At 44.2% G+C, this 16,513-nt stretch overlaps 1 protein-coding gene across 1 annotated transcript in view; it reads right to left on the bottom strand.

Annotated features, from left to right (window-relative positions):
• Positions 1 to 1,349: 1,349 nt before the first annotated feature.
• The window catches only part of CDHR3 (cadherin related family member 3), a 34,067-nt gene continuing 18,903 nt past the window's right edge, over positions 1,350 to 16,513 (bottom strand). The window contains exons 12-19 of the mRNA XM_035309472.1: positions 14,724 to 14,950; positions 13,530 to 13,701; positions 11,587 to 11,831; positions 8,726 to 8,907; positions 7,384 to 7,397; positions 5,667 to 5,698; positions 5,125 to 5,173; positions 1,350 to 2,680 (exon numbers count right to left, since the gene is read on the bottom strand). Of these exons, the coding sequence (XP_035165363.1) occupies positions 2,391 to 2,680; positions 5,125 to 5,173; positions 5,667 to 5,698; positions 7,384 to 7,397; positions 8,726 to 8,907; positions 11,587 to 11,831; positions 13,530 to 13,701; positions 14,724 to 14,950 (1,211 nt within the window). The 3' untranslated portion in view covers positions 1,350 to 2,390. The remainder of the gene's footprint in view (positions 2,681 to 5,124; positions 5,174 to 5,666; positions 5,699 to 7,383; positions 7,398 to 8,725; positions 8,908 to 11,586; positions 11,832 to 13,529; positions 13,702 to 14,723; positions 14,951 to 16,513) is intronic.

Below are 16,513 nucleotides of genomic sequence, written 5' to 3'. Positions count from 1 at the left end.
GTCCTTACCAGCATGGTGAGGAGAGCTTTAAACCAGGAGAGATGGGGGAAGGGGAGAGTTATAGAGACCTGAGAGGCTTCATGGCGATTCCTCCAGCAACCGTATGCAGCCAAGGAAGTGCCTACCAAACTGTTAAGAAAGGCCTGGAGGTCCTGGGGGACAACAAGTTGACCATGAGCCAGCAAACACAGAAGCATAGAATCATTAAGGTTGGAAGAGACCCCCAAAATTGTCTGGTCCAACCATAATGTGCCCTTGTGGCCAAGAAGGCCAATGGTGTCCTGGGGTGCATTAGGAGGAGCACTGCCAGAAGGATGAGGGAGGTGGTCCTTCCCTTCTCCTCAGCCCTGGTGTGGCCTCACCTAGAATATTGTGTCCAGGCTCCCCAGTACAAGAGAGACATGAAGCTCTTGGAGTGAGTCCAGAGAAGGGCTACTAAAACAAGTGAATGGACTGGAGCATCTCTCACATGAGGAAAGGCTGAGGGAGCTGGGCCTGTTCAGCCTAGAGAAGAGAAGGCTCAAGAGGATTCTGATGAGTTTGTATAAGTATGTGAAGTGAGGGTGTCAAAAGGATGAGGCCAGGCTCTTCTCAGTGGTGCCTAGCAATGGGATGGGAAGCAACAGGCACAAACACAGGAAGTTCTGTCTGAACAGGAGGGTGACTGAGCACTGGCACAGGTTTCCCAGAGAGGTTGGGGAGTCTCCTTCCCCAGTGTTGTTCAAAAGCCACCTGGACACAGTCCTGGGTAATATGCTCCAGGGGAGGTTGGACTAGATGATCTCCAGAGGTCCCTTCCAACCTCAGCCATTCCACAATTCTGCGATTCTGTGGTTTACAGCAAATGAATGCAAACAATGGTGGGTTGGAGCTCTGAAAATGTGACAAGCCCTGTTGGTGCTGGAAGGTCAAACAACGCTATAACAACCACCACAGCCACAGTAAACCGATAACATGTTGAGAGACCATAAATCACTCTTTCCTATCTCTATCATTGTGTTCATGACACGCTGGGTTTCTGATTGCTCAATGAAATGTCATTTGACTCAAGATGTTTGGTGCTTGTAAGGAAAGCTGTTCCTGAGCCAAACCACTCCTTTAGGGTGCAGACAAGGGTTGCAGCACTGTGAAGAGTGGTTTTGTAAAGCATAGGATCCTCAGTGAAATTACCCTGGGCCTCCCCACCCAGGTCCTTCATTGTATGACAAAAAACAATACGCATGACAGAATCTTAACTTACCGTCCCTGCTGAATTTAAACCAAGTAGTTTCTTTTGCCACCTAGCTGAGATCAGTCCCTTGATGCCAAAACACCTTTTTCTCATCAGAAAAGAAAAGAAGCCAAACCACTGAGTATTAAGTCATCATTTATAATTAATTTTCTTACAATTAAAATAATTTTCTGAAATCTTGCAGAGTTTGCTTGTTTTATATCAGGTTCTTAGACAGCACTTACATTATACATGATCACACTTGGAAAAGATTATTTCACCACATGTGTTTGCAGTAATTATTCTTTTGAGTGTGTTCCACTTGATTCTGTAAAACTATGAATATGCCAGAGGAAATACCAAAGGTGAAGATACTGAATGCCACTAGTGTTACAAAAGATAAATAAGCTAAAAATGTTGACATGACAGCCTGCGATACCATGACAAGTTGTGGGTTGTCTCCACTCCAAAACTGCTTTCAAGCTCTGTTCTTTCCTACAGCAAGACAGGATGGGGAGGAAGGGATGAAATAAAATACTGAATGAAAAGAGAATATTTTTAGCTGTTACCAGCAAACTTTTCAACTCTAATCTGCTTTTCACCCCTTCTGCTGTTCAGACTCAGGGACAGGAGAAGCAAACCAGCCTCACACTCACAGCTGCACTCCTGGCCCCATTCAGCAGCTCCATGTGTGTGCTGCTGCCACTAAAGTGGACCAGGACATGTTGGCCTGGGGGCAGAGAGCTCTTCCAAGAGGAAGCTGCCAGCAGCTACAGCCCAGGGAGCAGCTGATGCTTCTGTCCATGATGGTGCTTTCATTTTTTCTTCTTGCCCTTTCATGTCCACCCCTTCCCAAGAGGTAAGCAATTCCTCTGCAACAACCAGAGTCTGTCTTTGCACTTGGAGAAGCAAGGTCTTCATTGACACTAGCTCCTAGACCATGTTCATTGCCCCGATTGTCTCTGCACCTTCCCTTCTCTCCCAGTCTTACCGGCACATGCCAAAATAAGTCCAGCTTCATCCTGCCTTTGAGTCCACAGCAGTGGCCACCCGATGTTTTGCAGCTGAGATAGATAGAGAGCTTTAAGGCTGGTGTAACAAAAATGCAGCATTCATTGTGGAGAAGAGGTCAGTATTTGCCTTTGGGGGCTGGTGAGGGTAACCCCCTGCCTGCAGATTCCTATTTCTGCTTTTGTGCTTTCACCCCATCCTGGCCTGGTGTTTGTGATGGCCCTGCTGAAGGCTTGGCAGCTGTGGTTGGCTCTTTCCTCTTGGTCTCTGCGGTTGGCTCTTTCCTTTTCTCTGAAGTCTCTTTTTTGCTTGGTGTCTCTGCTCTGTCTGTGTCTGGGACGCTGCTGTCTGTAGCACTTGATGTTACCTGCATGGCTGGAGTGGGCTGAAGGGGCTCATTGCTCTTCTTCCACCTCCGGGCCCCCGACCATGTATTGAATTCGTAGATTTTGCCAGTGACTTGCAGGGGAGAAAAGACAAGGAATTAAAATCATGACTACTTCAGCAGATTAAGACATGACAGATCTCCTCACGATGAGGCTAAAAAGGAAAATGTGAAAAACCTGGAAAACCAGATGAGTTTGGGAAGGCAGCCCTGAGAAGGAAATCTGCATTTCTGCAAGTGTGGTACCCTGGAAGTCGTGGTGGCCACTCAGTGGGGATGCTTTTCCATTAATACAAAAATGCTGCACTTTTTTTGAGGAGAATAGGAACATGCAAAACAGGACCTTGTTATCATCCTAAGCTTCTATACAAATTCCAGCTGCTGTGGGTTATTGTGGTCAGTGTAACAAACCCATACATAGTCCTTAGTTGTTATGACTTATTCTCCTCAGATTTGTGCCTGGGGCTACGCTGGGAAAGGCCACTGTGTATGTTTGTGCTTACTTTTTCAAGTGGAGTTGCTTACTTGGTATAGCAAAACCTGATAGCACCACAATAGGCTGCATATGTCTTCCAGACCACATCAGGTCATCTAGGGTGACACGAGGTTCAGAGATCTGGGATTCCCCATGGGTTTTAGCTGTATGTGTTGTGTCACAATTTTAACAAACTGATTTCCTCCTGGCCTGCTGTGAATACAATGAAATAAAATGTATTTTCTGTTTGTGCATGGATATGCCTCCCTCAGATATACAAAATATTGTTAAGTTTGGTTTGGTTAGCACACGTTGCTACCTTTCCTTACTACAAAGATGGTTGGCCCTCTTCAGATTTTATGAGTAATTTCTACCTGGACACAAAGCAAGTCTCTCCTCCTTCAGTTCATCCACCATCCAGAGGTAGGTGGAAAAATGCCCATCCATCCGTTGTGATTGCCTCATGGCCTGAATTACTGTCTCTTGCTAAACAGACAGAGGATCAGGAGCTGCAGTGTCACTGCTTGTAATTAAACGCTATTAATACGAGACAAACAAGACTATTGAGGCCTGGAAAGAAACGGTGGTTACGTGTTACTACACGTTACAGTTTGTATCAGAATTAATGGTTTCTGACACATGAATGCAATTTGAGCAATTAAGGATGAAACTGGATCTCTTCACGTGGTATTTTTTCCGAGTGCTTACAAGGCAGGCATGTTAAAGCAGCCCAGATTGGGCAGCAGATCCTGACCAGCCCTCCTAATCGTATTCAACAGATGATATGCTGGGAATTATCAAATTTCATCTCTGAACTGCCAGCACTTGATCCTTTATGGCTTGGGATGAGCCATGGAGGGGAGAGGGAGGATTGAGGATCCCACACTTCTCTCCTGGCACCACAAAGCCATGTTACATCTTAGTGCTTGTGGCAGGCATGGCACAGGTGCTGTGGCTCTGGGGGCAGTTTGGGTGGGCTCAGTTGGCCACAAGCATGGTGTGGTTGGGTCTGCTGAGGAAAGGAACCACCAGGTGTCCAGCTCTTGCAGTGGCCTAGAGCACATCCATGTTTAACATCTAACAAACCCAGTTACACAGGCGAAAAGCAGGGACTTCTGGATGTCCCTCCAGAACCTCTTTATAAATAGCAGGTGGCCTTGGACTTGGCCCAAACCATCGTCAGGCAGCCTTGTGGATGAACTTAATTGCACAGTAGGGGCCCATTTGTTCACCCAACTTCTACTGAAGTCCCTGTGCCTAGCGTTTCCTATTAGCTCACAGCCTCTAAGAGCCCAGAGACAGCTAATAAGAAACACGAGGTACAGACACTTGGGTGGAAATTTGGCTACGTGAATCCAAGCCTCAAAACAAGCCTGCCTTTTTTTTTTTTTTTTTTTTAGATAATTTGAGACAGACCTATTTTCAGATGTATTTGTTGAAGACCTATTTTGACTGGGTGTTCCACATTCTACCAACCCTTCCTCTCCATTACTGGGGCCCTCAGCCACCACAATTTTATCTAAAAGCAGAATGGTCTTCTCTGTCCTCCCCATTAAGAGATGCCCAAGCCTCAGCTAAAGAGCAGCAATGTGCTGTTGCTACTTGGAGTGGGTTTGTGCAGGTGTGAGTAGCATTCAGAGAGAGGTTTTGGAGACAGAATCAGCACACCTGTGGCTACATTAATCCGCTGGCCATTTCCCATGCATGGGGAGGTGAAACCATGTAGCTGTGACAGCACCAGGGCAAGAGGCTGGGAGCAAATTCCTCCTCCTCTCTCACCTCCTGGTACCAGCTCCTTAAAGTCAGGGTTAGCAGAGCAGCAGTGAATAATCTGACCGTTGGATGTGAGTGTATTCTACCATTAGAAATGTTACTAGGGCACTGTCTTGATTTTCACTATCTATCTGTGAAATATAGCTCCCGTTCTCCTTGGAAACAGCAAACCTGAAATACGAAAAGCAAATGTCAAACCATATTTAAGTCAACTAATCCAGTGTGTTTCCGGCCAAATATTCATATTCACTGTTAATTGCTTTTTATTACCTGGGTCTCTGGCTTCTCCATCAAAGACAGTGTTTAGCCTTGTCATTTTCTGTGAAGAGAGACAAAATGTGGAACGAATCCTGTGAATTAGTTAAGCAAGGAGGAGCAGTGACTTGGAAATGCTGACCTACATGGACGGAGGCGGATTTGTATGACCTGTATAGTGCATTCCTGTAGGCTGAGTTTAATCAAAACTGGCAACAAAGGCCATTTGTGGTGTAGGGTGTTGCTGCTAGATGTTTAAAGGAGAATTAATAAGGTCTAACATGCAAAATACCCCCACGTGTGTAAACCACATGAGCTTCACCTCCACCCAGAGGAGGCTTGGGAATCCCCTCTCCAAAGAGCTTGGGGAGGGAGAGTGAACACTGCAGTCTTTATGCCATTATGGCTATGGAAAAGGAAGGAGCCCCTAGATGTGGTAACTGGGAGAAAAATAAAAATAATGAAAAAATCTATTACAATGGAAATAACTGTGATTACACCACATGATGGGGATCAAAACTAAACTTTAGTTTTGCTCTGAGGCCAGCAGTACTCACCAAAACCACTTCTTTCTTAGGTTTCTTCTTTTCTACAAGAAAGAAAATGCACGTTGTAAAGAATCAGATTTTTTCTGACATTGACTATAGATATTAAAGTCAAATTTCCCCCAAACAAATAGAGATTCTTAGTTCTCAGCTTCTCAGACATCTCAAATGAGTCTTACTTCTTTTCAAAGGGTGATCCCTAACACTGAAAAGCAAACATCTTCATAGTGTTTTGGAGTGAGGATTCACAGTTGCCAATGACAAATTAAAAGTTGAGCCTTGAAAAGTCTTATTCCTTCAGTCATGAATAAATAACAATGGTTTCTTAAACAAAACTTCCTTCATAAATGATATGAACAGATATAGAAAGTCAAATGTGTTCATTATTTAAACTTATTCGCACATTTGTTCAGTGAATAATTCCTTTTATGCATGTCACTCCGCTCCACACTGACACAACCAGGGTTTTCTTTAGGGGTGAGATGCCCCCACCCAGAAACCTGGCCAGCACAGGTCTGTGCACCACATACCACCTCTTCAAGGCATATTTTGAGGACTTGGGTGTTGTAGGAGCCTTGGACTGCCTATCTACCCGCAAGTGAATTTCACTTCGGGGGATATTTGAATTACAAATGTAGATCTTTTCCCATGAATGTTTGTACTTACTAAGCTTGTGCGCTCAAACATGCGTTTGGAGACAAAACAGGGAAGTGCTGCAAATCCAGTCAAGTCATATTCAGATTGAAGAACAGTTTGGTTATATGTGAATTTACCACACTATTAACTCATCCCACATGCAAACAAACACAGCGGCAGTGCCACAGGCATCTCAACAGCATGGATTTGTGGATGATACCCAACTAGTTGCTATGATTTCTTCTTGTTCACTCCTTGCTGGTTTGTTTAACGACCTTCCTTTAGAGGAAGCCACCAATGGGCTTTATGGCCAGGCATGCAATGCTCTGAAATGTTGCAGATGGGCCTGAACCTGAGCACCAATGGGAAACCTGTTCTGTCTGGCCTTTGCTGCCCAGCATTCGGGAACCAGTTTTTCAGAAAGCACCAAGCACCCATTTTTATGGAAACTGGCCAATGCTGAAATGTCTCAAATTGGGCAACCAAGAGAACAGCTAGTTTTATTGGGGTTTGTTAGTCATGTGTTTTGTTTTGTTTTTTCAAGCTGGGCAATACTGATTGAGGAAAGGCATGGCAGGCTTGTCAGGGGAATGCTAATGAGATTAAAAGGAGGACTGCTTAAAGAACACCTGGTTTTGTGTGTGTAACTTACGCCCCTGCTAAATTATACAAACACCTTTACAAGCACCAATACTAATAAATCTTGAAGTGTGTGTGGTGAAATCAGGGGAGCAAATGAAAGGGATCAGAGAACAGGGAATTAGAGTGGAGAGGACTCTTGAAGGTGGTTTGGAGTGATAAGATTTTTTTTAAGAGACAGCATATGAAATGCATGTGAAAAATACTGTAATTCTTTAGCATCCATACCAGAATACCAGGCTACTCTGAACTTGGGTTTACCTAGTAGTTAAGAGATCTGAGGACCAAAAGGACCGCCTCATAGGCTGGCATCCCATTATCAGCCAGCGTGTTTGATCAGAGTACTTCTGTACTTGGCCAAATGCATTTGTCATAAATGGATTTACAAATTTTATACAGAACAGTAAACACAGTGTTGTTGAGAGGTATTACAATATAGAAAAGAGGTACACACCTGGATCATTTATCCTGTAATGAAAAAAAAGATTAAGAGGTGTAGTTAGCAAATGTCATGCTTATGCCTACATAAAAGTATCATGCTTCACTCTCTTCCACTTGGCAAGAAGGATGAGTTTCCTTGAGTTCTGGGATTTGCTTGATTTGTTTGTTTTATGCCTTTCTTTCACTAAATGCCTGCGTCATTTAACACTGCTCCCAAACAGGAAGACAGCCCTGAGCATTGTGCTAACACATCTCCAAGAAGGGATGATAGTAAAAAGATAGACTTACTGATGATAGCATTATGGATTTATGTAATCTGGAAAAATGTATTTTCAGACATTCTCATCTTGTTCCATCCTTGGAGGAAGGTCAATTTTTTTGATCTGCTGTGCTCAGATGATACTTTTTAAAATATTTGAAAGATTGTAAATGTATTTGAAAATATAAAAATTGCTTTTTAATGGAAGAGCCTGCTCCCAATGAATCACTTGCCCTATTAATAAATAATAACAATGGCCAAGCTATATGCTTCTAGATTCATTTGTCATTTTTATCACAAATTGCTAAACTCCTTGCACACACCATTTGAATTATAATCACAGTCATATATTACTTCTTTACATTTTCTACAACTTCTAAATTTAACTTCAAATCCTGAGAATATTTACAGAAATCCTTGTTAAAGCCCAGTCCGCTGACAGAGCTGCTTGTCTTTGCTTTTATGAAAATGCCATTTTATAGGCACTCGGACTCCCAGCAGTGATCTCTTCCCACACTAAACCAGAGCCGTTCCCAGGTGCTTCCATGGCTTTTGCCAAAAAAAAAGAGCACTTAGAGGTGCCATGAGGCTTTATGGGCCAGAGCCTTGCAGCAGGCCTGGGTAACACTGCAGGAAATCTGCAGAAGCTTTGCCAGAACACAGAAATTGGCATTAGCACCAATGTTTGGAAAGGGCTCTGAGCTCTGAGGCTGAGAGGGAGGAATATGCAGTGGTACCTGCCTGGATGGGAGCACCCTTGCAGTTGGCATCGGGTACATTTGTATTTTTGCTCAGCACAGTTGGGCACGGACTCCAACAGGGCCTTACAAGATTAGCTGCCTTTAGAGGTCATGACTGTTAATTCCACTGTGACCTTCAGCTAATGCTGAAGTATTAGCAAATCCATTTTTAAAAAAGTGTCATTTTTCCTTGACTTCTTAACACCAAATATTGCCGTAGCCAGTAATTGCATTTACTACAGCAGAGGGCATACCGCCATAAAGCATTCAAAGCACAGATTTTGTTATGGCTGAAAAGGCTGAGTTCTCTCTGCCCGTGCCAGGGGCTCTCTGGCATGACACCTGGGAGGACTCACAGAGGAGCGCCGTCTGCTTTGTGCGCCGGAGGGCAGCGGGTGCGGATCCACATGGCCAGCAGGAGCCCCAGGTACCCCAGCAGTCCCAGGAGCAGCAAACCGCCGAGGGTGATGATGAAGGGCACGTACCATGCCGAGTCAGAGTAGAGATTTTCCTTTTTTGTCACCAGAGTAAAGCCAGGCTTTTAAAACAAGATAGGAAACGTTTCTCAATGCTGCATTCTTGTAAGGTTACCAACACCGACAGCACCGTTCATCTGGCTGAACTTCTGCACCCAGGCACCTGGCCCAAGCTTGCCCCAGGGCTCTGCAGATGATCGGCAGAGGAACATAGCGTCTGCTAGAAGTGATTCACACCACGTACCTCTCTGCCGGCTGCCGAGGCAGCTCAGATGGCTGAGATGGACCACCGAGATCCTGGGCAACCAAAGGCAGGTGAAATGGAGCCCACCCACAATGCAAAAGCTGGTTCCAGATGGTGTTTTTCAATGTCTAATATTAAAATAGGCATGCCATGGTGGGGCTTAAAAGCCTCAGATTGCCTGAGAAGCTGCGAGCGCACTGTTGGAGGATTTGGAAGTTCAGGGAATACTGCCATTACCGAGATAATGGCTTCTTGTTACCTAAGGCAAAACTTGAATTAGGTCATCTGCACTGCAGCGATCATTCGACCCCCTTCACAAAAGCAGTAGAACTCTGAGGAATTAGGTTATTGTATAAATTAAATGAAACTCTTTTTTTTTTTTTTTTTTTTTTTTTTTTTTTTTCCCTGTGACTTGCTCCAGAAGGGAAAACTACACTTCCTGAGCAGTTGTGATCTCCCACATCTTCTGTGTGCCAGGAGACACAGCTCTGAGCTGGCAGGTCACTAGAAGCTCATTCATTAGGATCCCATCATGAAACTGTCTTTATATGGATTAGAAATTACTTGTTTGCGCTATCTGGGTCAATACATGGTGTGGTTCTATTCATTTTGATCATCTACCAACTTTTTTATTAAATTTTCTGTAAGACGTTTGTAATCACATTGCGTATGAAATTCAGTAAGGGTATCTATTTGTTTTCCATCTAGGAACACCTTTGAAGTAACTTATTTAGCCTTGCAAAAGTTGACAGGTAGCTGAAGTGGGTAATATCAGTCGCTATTAAAAGGAGATGTTTAAAGTGAAGAGCTGTCAGTGCCCATTGCCAGTCAGTTGTGCTAGGCACAAGAAATCCTTACACAAAGGCTACAATAATCTTAAGATCACCACCACTCCATCCTCATTGGGACTGAAGTCACAATTGACTTTTTGGAACGGGGCTTCCTGTCACTGCACCAGCATTACAGCATCCGAGTCATCAGGTTGCTACGCTGAACACAGGCAATGAGCAGTGATGGGAGAAGGTGCTGAAATGGAAGTGCTTTTCTGGAAAACAGTCTGAAAATGGGAGGCCGATATCTCTGGGCAGGCAGATTTAACACTGTGGTATGTGGTCTGTACTGTCTGTGCTTGTAGTAAAGCATGGGAAAAGAAACATGGAATAAGTCTCATTACTCAGCTTAACTTTTCATTTATTCAAGTAGGGGGGAGGAGAAGGCTGTGAAAAAGCCATTTATTCCTTCCAAACAGAGCATTAGATGATAATTGGGTTATTAATCAGTCTGCAAGTCTGGATTTAAGCATTTTCATAGCAAAGCTTCCAGACCTGCACGTGTTGTTTGGAGGATCCCCTGACTCTGGCTGAGTTACCAGCCTACCTTGGCACATTTGGACAGTTTTACAATGAATAACACTTTTACCCCTTCAGTATCCTAATATTTTCATACCTGCATGCAGTGGAAAAAGGGTAATGCCATCTGCAGACAGGCAGAAAATGTATGGACTGGATGATGGAGAGATGATGAGACAAAGGATGAAGGCAGCGATCAGCACAAACATGGAGGCAGGCTGGTCTGCACCCTACAGGCTGTGCTGCTTCAGCAGGCAGAATGCAAGCAAGCTCTGCTTGTGTCCTTCACCACCCTGAAGAAAACTGGCTCCAAAGCAAAACCACTGAGCCAGAGCTTGCCTGGGATGGATGTACCAAGGAGCTGGCTGTATCACCGGGATGCAGGCACACAGCTCCACAGGGTGATCAGGGTGCGAGGCCAGGTCCCAGACTGGCTGCCAAAAGCTGTGCAGGCTTCCCCCACTCAGCTATGGACCACCATGTGGACTGGGAGCTCAGGAAATACCCATCCCACCCATCTGGCTTTGCCTGTCTGAAACCTGCTGAGAACTCAGGAACTTCAGTTCCTGACAGGCAGCTTGAACTTTTACATGAGGGTGACCTAGGGATGGAAAAATGGCCCTTGCAAATTAATAAGGATTTCTTGTTGTCATTGTTGCCTGTTTTGATTCATCCCACTGCATAAGAAGCAAACAGAAGTGCAAGGACACTGGAGTAGTTAAAAGCAACATAAATAAATAAATAATAAAAGAAAAAAAGAGGCTGAGCAAAATGCATGAAGTAATCTTAAGGTTCCAGGCAAAGGTTAACCCCTACACTTTCCTTATTAATAAAGCTGCCAAAATCCTTAACTTTCCAGTTACATGGTAATGGCAGAGTGCCTGGTCCATGGATACTCACCCTTTTTGTTTTAGAAACTAAAGTACAAAACATATGTTACAAACCTTTACCAAGAATCCTTCCTGACACCAAGCATATCAACAAGCAGTGGCTTCAATGTAAGAACACAAGCCCCAACACTTCCCAAAACAGGACCCACTGTAGGTTTTTGCTTTCCTTTTGCATACATCTACCCTCTTTTCTTCATTCCCATGGCGATTAGCCACTAAATGAACCGCGGAGTTGAGTATAAATTTCAGTGCACTTACCGTGGTGGTAATGGCAGTTGTTGGGTTTGGGATAACCCTGATGCTTAAAGACACTGTACCAGTTTTAACTAGGTGTGTAGCTTTGTCCCTGGCAGACAGTAAATTGTCATCTGTTATATAGACACACAGCCTGTAAATCCAGCTTTTATCAAGTCCACTCTCATAGTTGAACCTAGATGCAAGAATCAGCCGAGATGTGTTGGAGCCAGCACTTGGTGAAAAGGTGAAATGATTGTTCACGTTGCCTGCAAGTGATAACAATGAGTAAATAAATCAATAAAAACAACCAAAAAAGGAAGAAAAAGGAAAAACAAAGGGAAAAAGATAAATGCACAAAGCAAACAAAAAGATCGGCTTCTGTTGACAACTTTTTATGGATCATTTTACACCTGCGTGGTGGAATACCATTGACAAGAATGGCTCTTCAATCTTATTGATATCATACACAATCATATAAAATAATATGATCATAAAATCATTAAAATACAGAATAAGACCCTCTATGGGGACACAGCTGAGACAACGCTGTGAAAATACCTCAGTGCCATTGGGCACACAAGAGGCAGCTCTCACATCACACTGAATGACCTGTTCTTACAGCCCGGAGTGCACTCCACAGCAGCAGCACCCAGCCAGGGTGAAGACCCTAAGGCGCTGCAGAACTCCTGCTGCCTGGGTGATCCTACTGTGGCCCTTAGGCCATATGAGCACCAACAGCATCTCCAGAGGCTCCCCCAGCCCTTTTCATGGCTTCTCCCACTGCCCAGAGCATGCTCCCTATATGCAGCTTTTGAATGGGTCCCCCAGATGAGATCTAATGACTCATGGGGCTTAATTACCTCCAGGGCCTCATCTGCACTGTGAGCTGTTTGGAGGAGGGCAGAGAAGGGAGTTCCATGTGTCTGGCCCCGAGTCTCCTCATTTTCTGTTCATGTTACTGGAGATCTGCTAGGGGCCTGGGCAGCAGGGAGGCCAGCCCTGGTTGTTAGTCTTTGGACAGAACACAGATAGAACAGTTCAAAGCCATGGAAAAGCACCAGAATTACTTTGTTTTTGCTTTTGTTGGCCTGTAGAGCTCCAGAGTTGAGGTGACTTTGAAGGCCATGTCCACCATACAACATATAATGGGCCATGGGTTCTGTCTCAAAGGCCCACTGCATGGCACAAATCACATCTGTGTAGCCAAACCTCTGAGCCTCTACTCCCTCAGGGTCAGTAAGAGTGCACTGGGCAGGGTCCTGGGTTCCTCAGCAATGCCCAGGATCTCTCTGGAAATGCACTGTTGGTACAGACCAAAATCATGCCAGCAACCACACTTAAAGTTTCAGCAGTGCATGTCAATAACCTCAGCAACAACAACAAATTAAATTTCCCTGAGAGAGTGTTTCCTTTTTTGTGAAGCTAAACGTCAGTCCATACTGTAACAGCTCTCCAGATGCACTTGATTATTAGGTTTAAGCATACATTTTTATAATGTGGTTTTAATGCATACGGTATGGAATTAGGACGTGGGTTTGCTCAATTACTTACCGTCATCTGATTATCATCACCTAACGGTGAGGTATGCAGAGAAACAGAAGCCACCACAGCTTCTCAAGATTCACTCAACTATAATTGGAAGTTAAATCTGACCGTGAAGATCTTTCCAGCTCATTCTACTAAAGTCTTTGTCAATTATGCAATTCATTGTCAATTAATTAATGTGGTAGGCAATCCAAACTTGCAAGGGCATCATTCTAGGTGGCAGAATCCACAGCCAACTTATAGAAACATCTCTTTTGATAAGCTGCAAAATAATGATGTATGAAACTTGGGGATCACAATTAACTCTCCATGAGAAGTTGCACTCAAACTGTTCTAGACTTCTATTTACAAATCAAACCGAACCATGTATGTTTAAGAATTTGTGCACTGCTCCCAGCTCACATGCTATGATGCACTACCTTCTTTAATGAAGTAACGGAATGACCTGGGATCAGAATCGCGATCTTGACACTGAATCCTGAAGCCATTTACATTGGTCCCAGCTGCTAAACTGACTGGAATTTGAGATGAATAGAAATTGGGTGAACAAACTGGTTCTTCATCATTTACATCTAAAACATTCACAGTTACCTGAAAGAAAAGAGTAATAGGTGGCTGAAGTTCTTCTACTGTGCTGAAGCAGAATTTTATTGACTTCAGAAACAATTTCACTTTTCCCCTTTCACTTTTCTGATCAGCACATGAAGAGCAATGACCCCCCCTTCCACACTGGATTCTACCAGAAAATGTCTGTGATCATCTGACCTTCACTTCTTGTGACTGGCACTCTTTTGGAACAGTTTCCTTAACTTGAAGTATGTTCCAAAACCACAGGGATTTTGATCTGATGTGGCTGATCATCTGAATTACCTGAATCATGTCATAGTAAGAATGAGAAATAATAATAGTACCAGACATTCATTAAACTTCCTTTCAAATGTCTCAAATTGCTTCACAGACATTAGTTAGGCTTCTTAGCATAGTTAATAATAATTCAGAGTATGATCTGTGAAAGGAAGGAAGACTCCTTATAGACTGACCATGCCAGTATGAGAGAAATGCTGGTAATGGCCTTTCTAAGCCCCCTCTGACTTACCCCATAAAAACACAACTCTGATGGACTGCAACACAATTCCAATGTTACCTTGAGCATTTTGCAGTGAAAAAAGGTCACATATAAAATTGTAAGTATGTTTGAGAGCCATAGGGGCACTACATGAAGTCCAAAAAAGACTCAATACTAGGCATCAATACAGTTAGGCTGTGCTACTTGGCCTCAAGACTCTTTCCTTTTTCTGTTTTCTGGTACATATGTAGCCATAAGGAATACCTTAAATTGGCTAGGGCACAGAAAACAATTTTACTTATCTGTAAGATAAGGAAGAAAGATTGAAAGAATAAAATATATATAAAAAAAAAATATTACTTTAGTCCGTTTTGTAAGAAACAAATCAAGACAGTAAGCACCATCTCTTTCACCTGACTAATTTACAGTCCTGTGCAGGACTTGCCAAAAGAGACCAAAAGTGGTTTGCCCAACGTCTTACTGCTCTTGTCAGGAAGAAGAGAGAAAAATGTAGATAAAGGGGGAAAAGTAGACTGGATTTACTCACAGATGCTGTTGCAGTCTTCTCTTGGTCTGAGGCCTGCACTGTGAAAAGGTGTTTCTGAGTTGTTTCATAGTCTAATCTAGCCAAAATCTTCACATCTCCATTAGTTGGGCTGATCCAGAATACATTTGTGTAATCCCTGGTGCCTCCTCCAGCTACAATGGAATAAGTGATGACACTGGGCGGCCAGTCTGCATCTCTGGCATGCACTTTTCCAATTCTGGATCCAACTAAGAGGAAGAAAATCCATATTTCACTAACATTTTAAAACTAGAGGAAAAGGACATGCAGACTGCTTGTTCCTACAGAAGCTTGATGAAACTCTAATTAAACATTTGTTTTAGAGTTTTTTTTACCCCAAAGAAGTAAAGCATAATTGTAAGAAATACCAGTTTACCATGTTGTGTTATGGCTCCCCCGTGTATAGGCTTGCCTGCTAGCAATAAATACCGCAATGCAAGGAGTCTGTACAGAACCACAGCAGAAGTGCTCTGGTGGCAAGGGCCACCCCAGAGCCCCGCACTGACACAAATTACTGCCTTGCAGCAGCCCAAGCACTAGACTCTTTGTCCTCCTTCAGAAATAATCACTGCTACTCCTTCTGGAGAGTTTAAAGGGTGGTTTGAATCACCTTTGCATGGAGCATTTATGAAGCAAGCTACAAATGACAGTGCTGTAAACTCTGGGAACTACAATGGGACTGTGCATACCCATCTCTGCAGACTGGATTCAGACTTGATTCAGTGCTCAATGCCTCCATATGACCTGGGAACAATATGGAGTAAATAGGCCACATGCACAGAGTAAGGCTGAAGGAGCATGTAAATGAAGGGTTGGCATATTTTATTTCTTTCCTGACCCTGTGAACTCCAGTCCCGCTGCAAACTGTTGGCTCCTGTTTGGTATGGCAATAGCAAGCACCCTGTTAACGTCAGCTCGGCCCAAGACCTGAGCTGGGCTCAGCTTTCGTTAGCTCAGCCCAGTTGCTGAGCAACCAGTGTGTGTCTCCTGATCCTCCTGTAGCCCTCCTTGTTTTCCTATTTTACAGGAGCCAGTGCTGACAGTGTCCTTCTACCAGGCAGACCTCCCCTGGGAGCTGGTCACCCTCAGTCTCCCCAGTCTCCCCAGCTCTGTCCCAGGCCACACATCCCCACACCAACTGCAGTTCCACCATATTCTTCAGCAACAACTGACAGCTTCTCCACAGGGCATGCAGGAGTGATTTGTGCAGGCCTGCAGAGCCTTAGCAGAATCCCCCTGACCAGGGGAGGAAGAAAATAGAGCTAAGGGTTAGGGCTGGAGATTTGGGCCTGCACCTTGGCCCATGACAAGGGAGAGGAGGATTTGGAAGGATAGCAGGGCTGCGTGAAACATGTGTTTTTCCTGTCCCCCCAGGGCACATAAACACCACAAAGCCCTACAGATCTGCTGACCACAAGCACAGCTGCCTTCAGCTGTGCTTTGAGCCTGCACTAGCCATAATCATTTGGTGTGTTCAAGCAGATACTAGGTTATCTGCCTGCTGTGTGATGCAGTTGCACGTCTTCCTTGTTGGTTGGCCATTGGGACAGGTTTCTGAGTAATACCAGCCTGGGGCAGTGGTGGATGTGCTGCTGTTCAGAAGGGCCTGGCAGGCTGGAGCAACAGGTCAAAAGGACCTACAGAGCTCAGCACAGACAATTATAAATCCTGCTCCTGGACCAAAACAAGTCCATGCACCAACACAGGCTGGGATTGACTGAGCAGGACCCCAGACCCTGGTGGGCAAGTTAAACATGAGCCACCAGGGTGCC

The sequence above is a fragment of the Oxyura jamaicensis genome, chromosome 1 (assembly GCF_011077185.1).
Source record: "Oxyura jamaicensis isolate SHBP4307 breed ruddy duck chromosome 1, BPBGC_Ojam_1.0, whole genome shotgun sequence".
Taxonomy (NCBI): domain Eukaryota; kingdom Metazoa; phylum Chordata; class Aves; order Anseriformes; family Anatidae; genus Oxyura; species Oxyura jamaicensis.
Note: the sequence above shows the minus strand (reverse complement) of the source record. Positions and strands in the feature narration are given on the sequence as shown.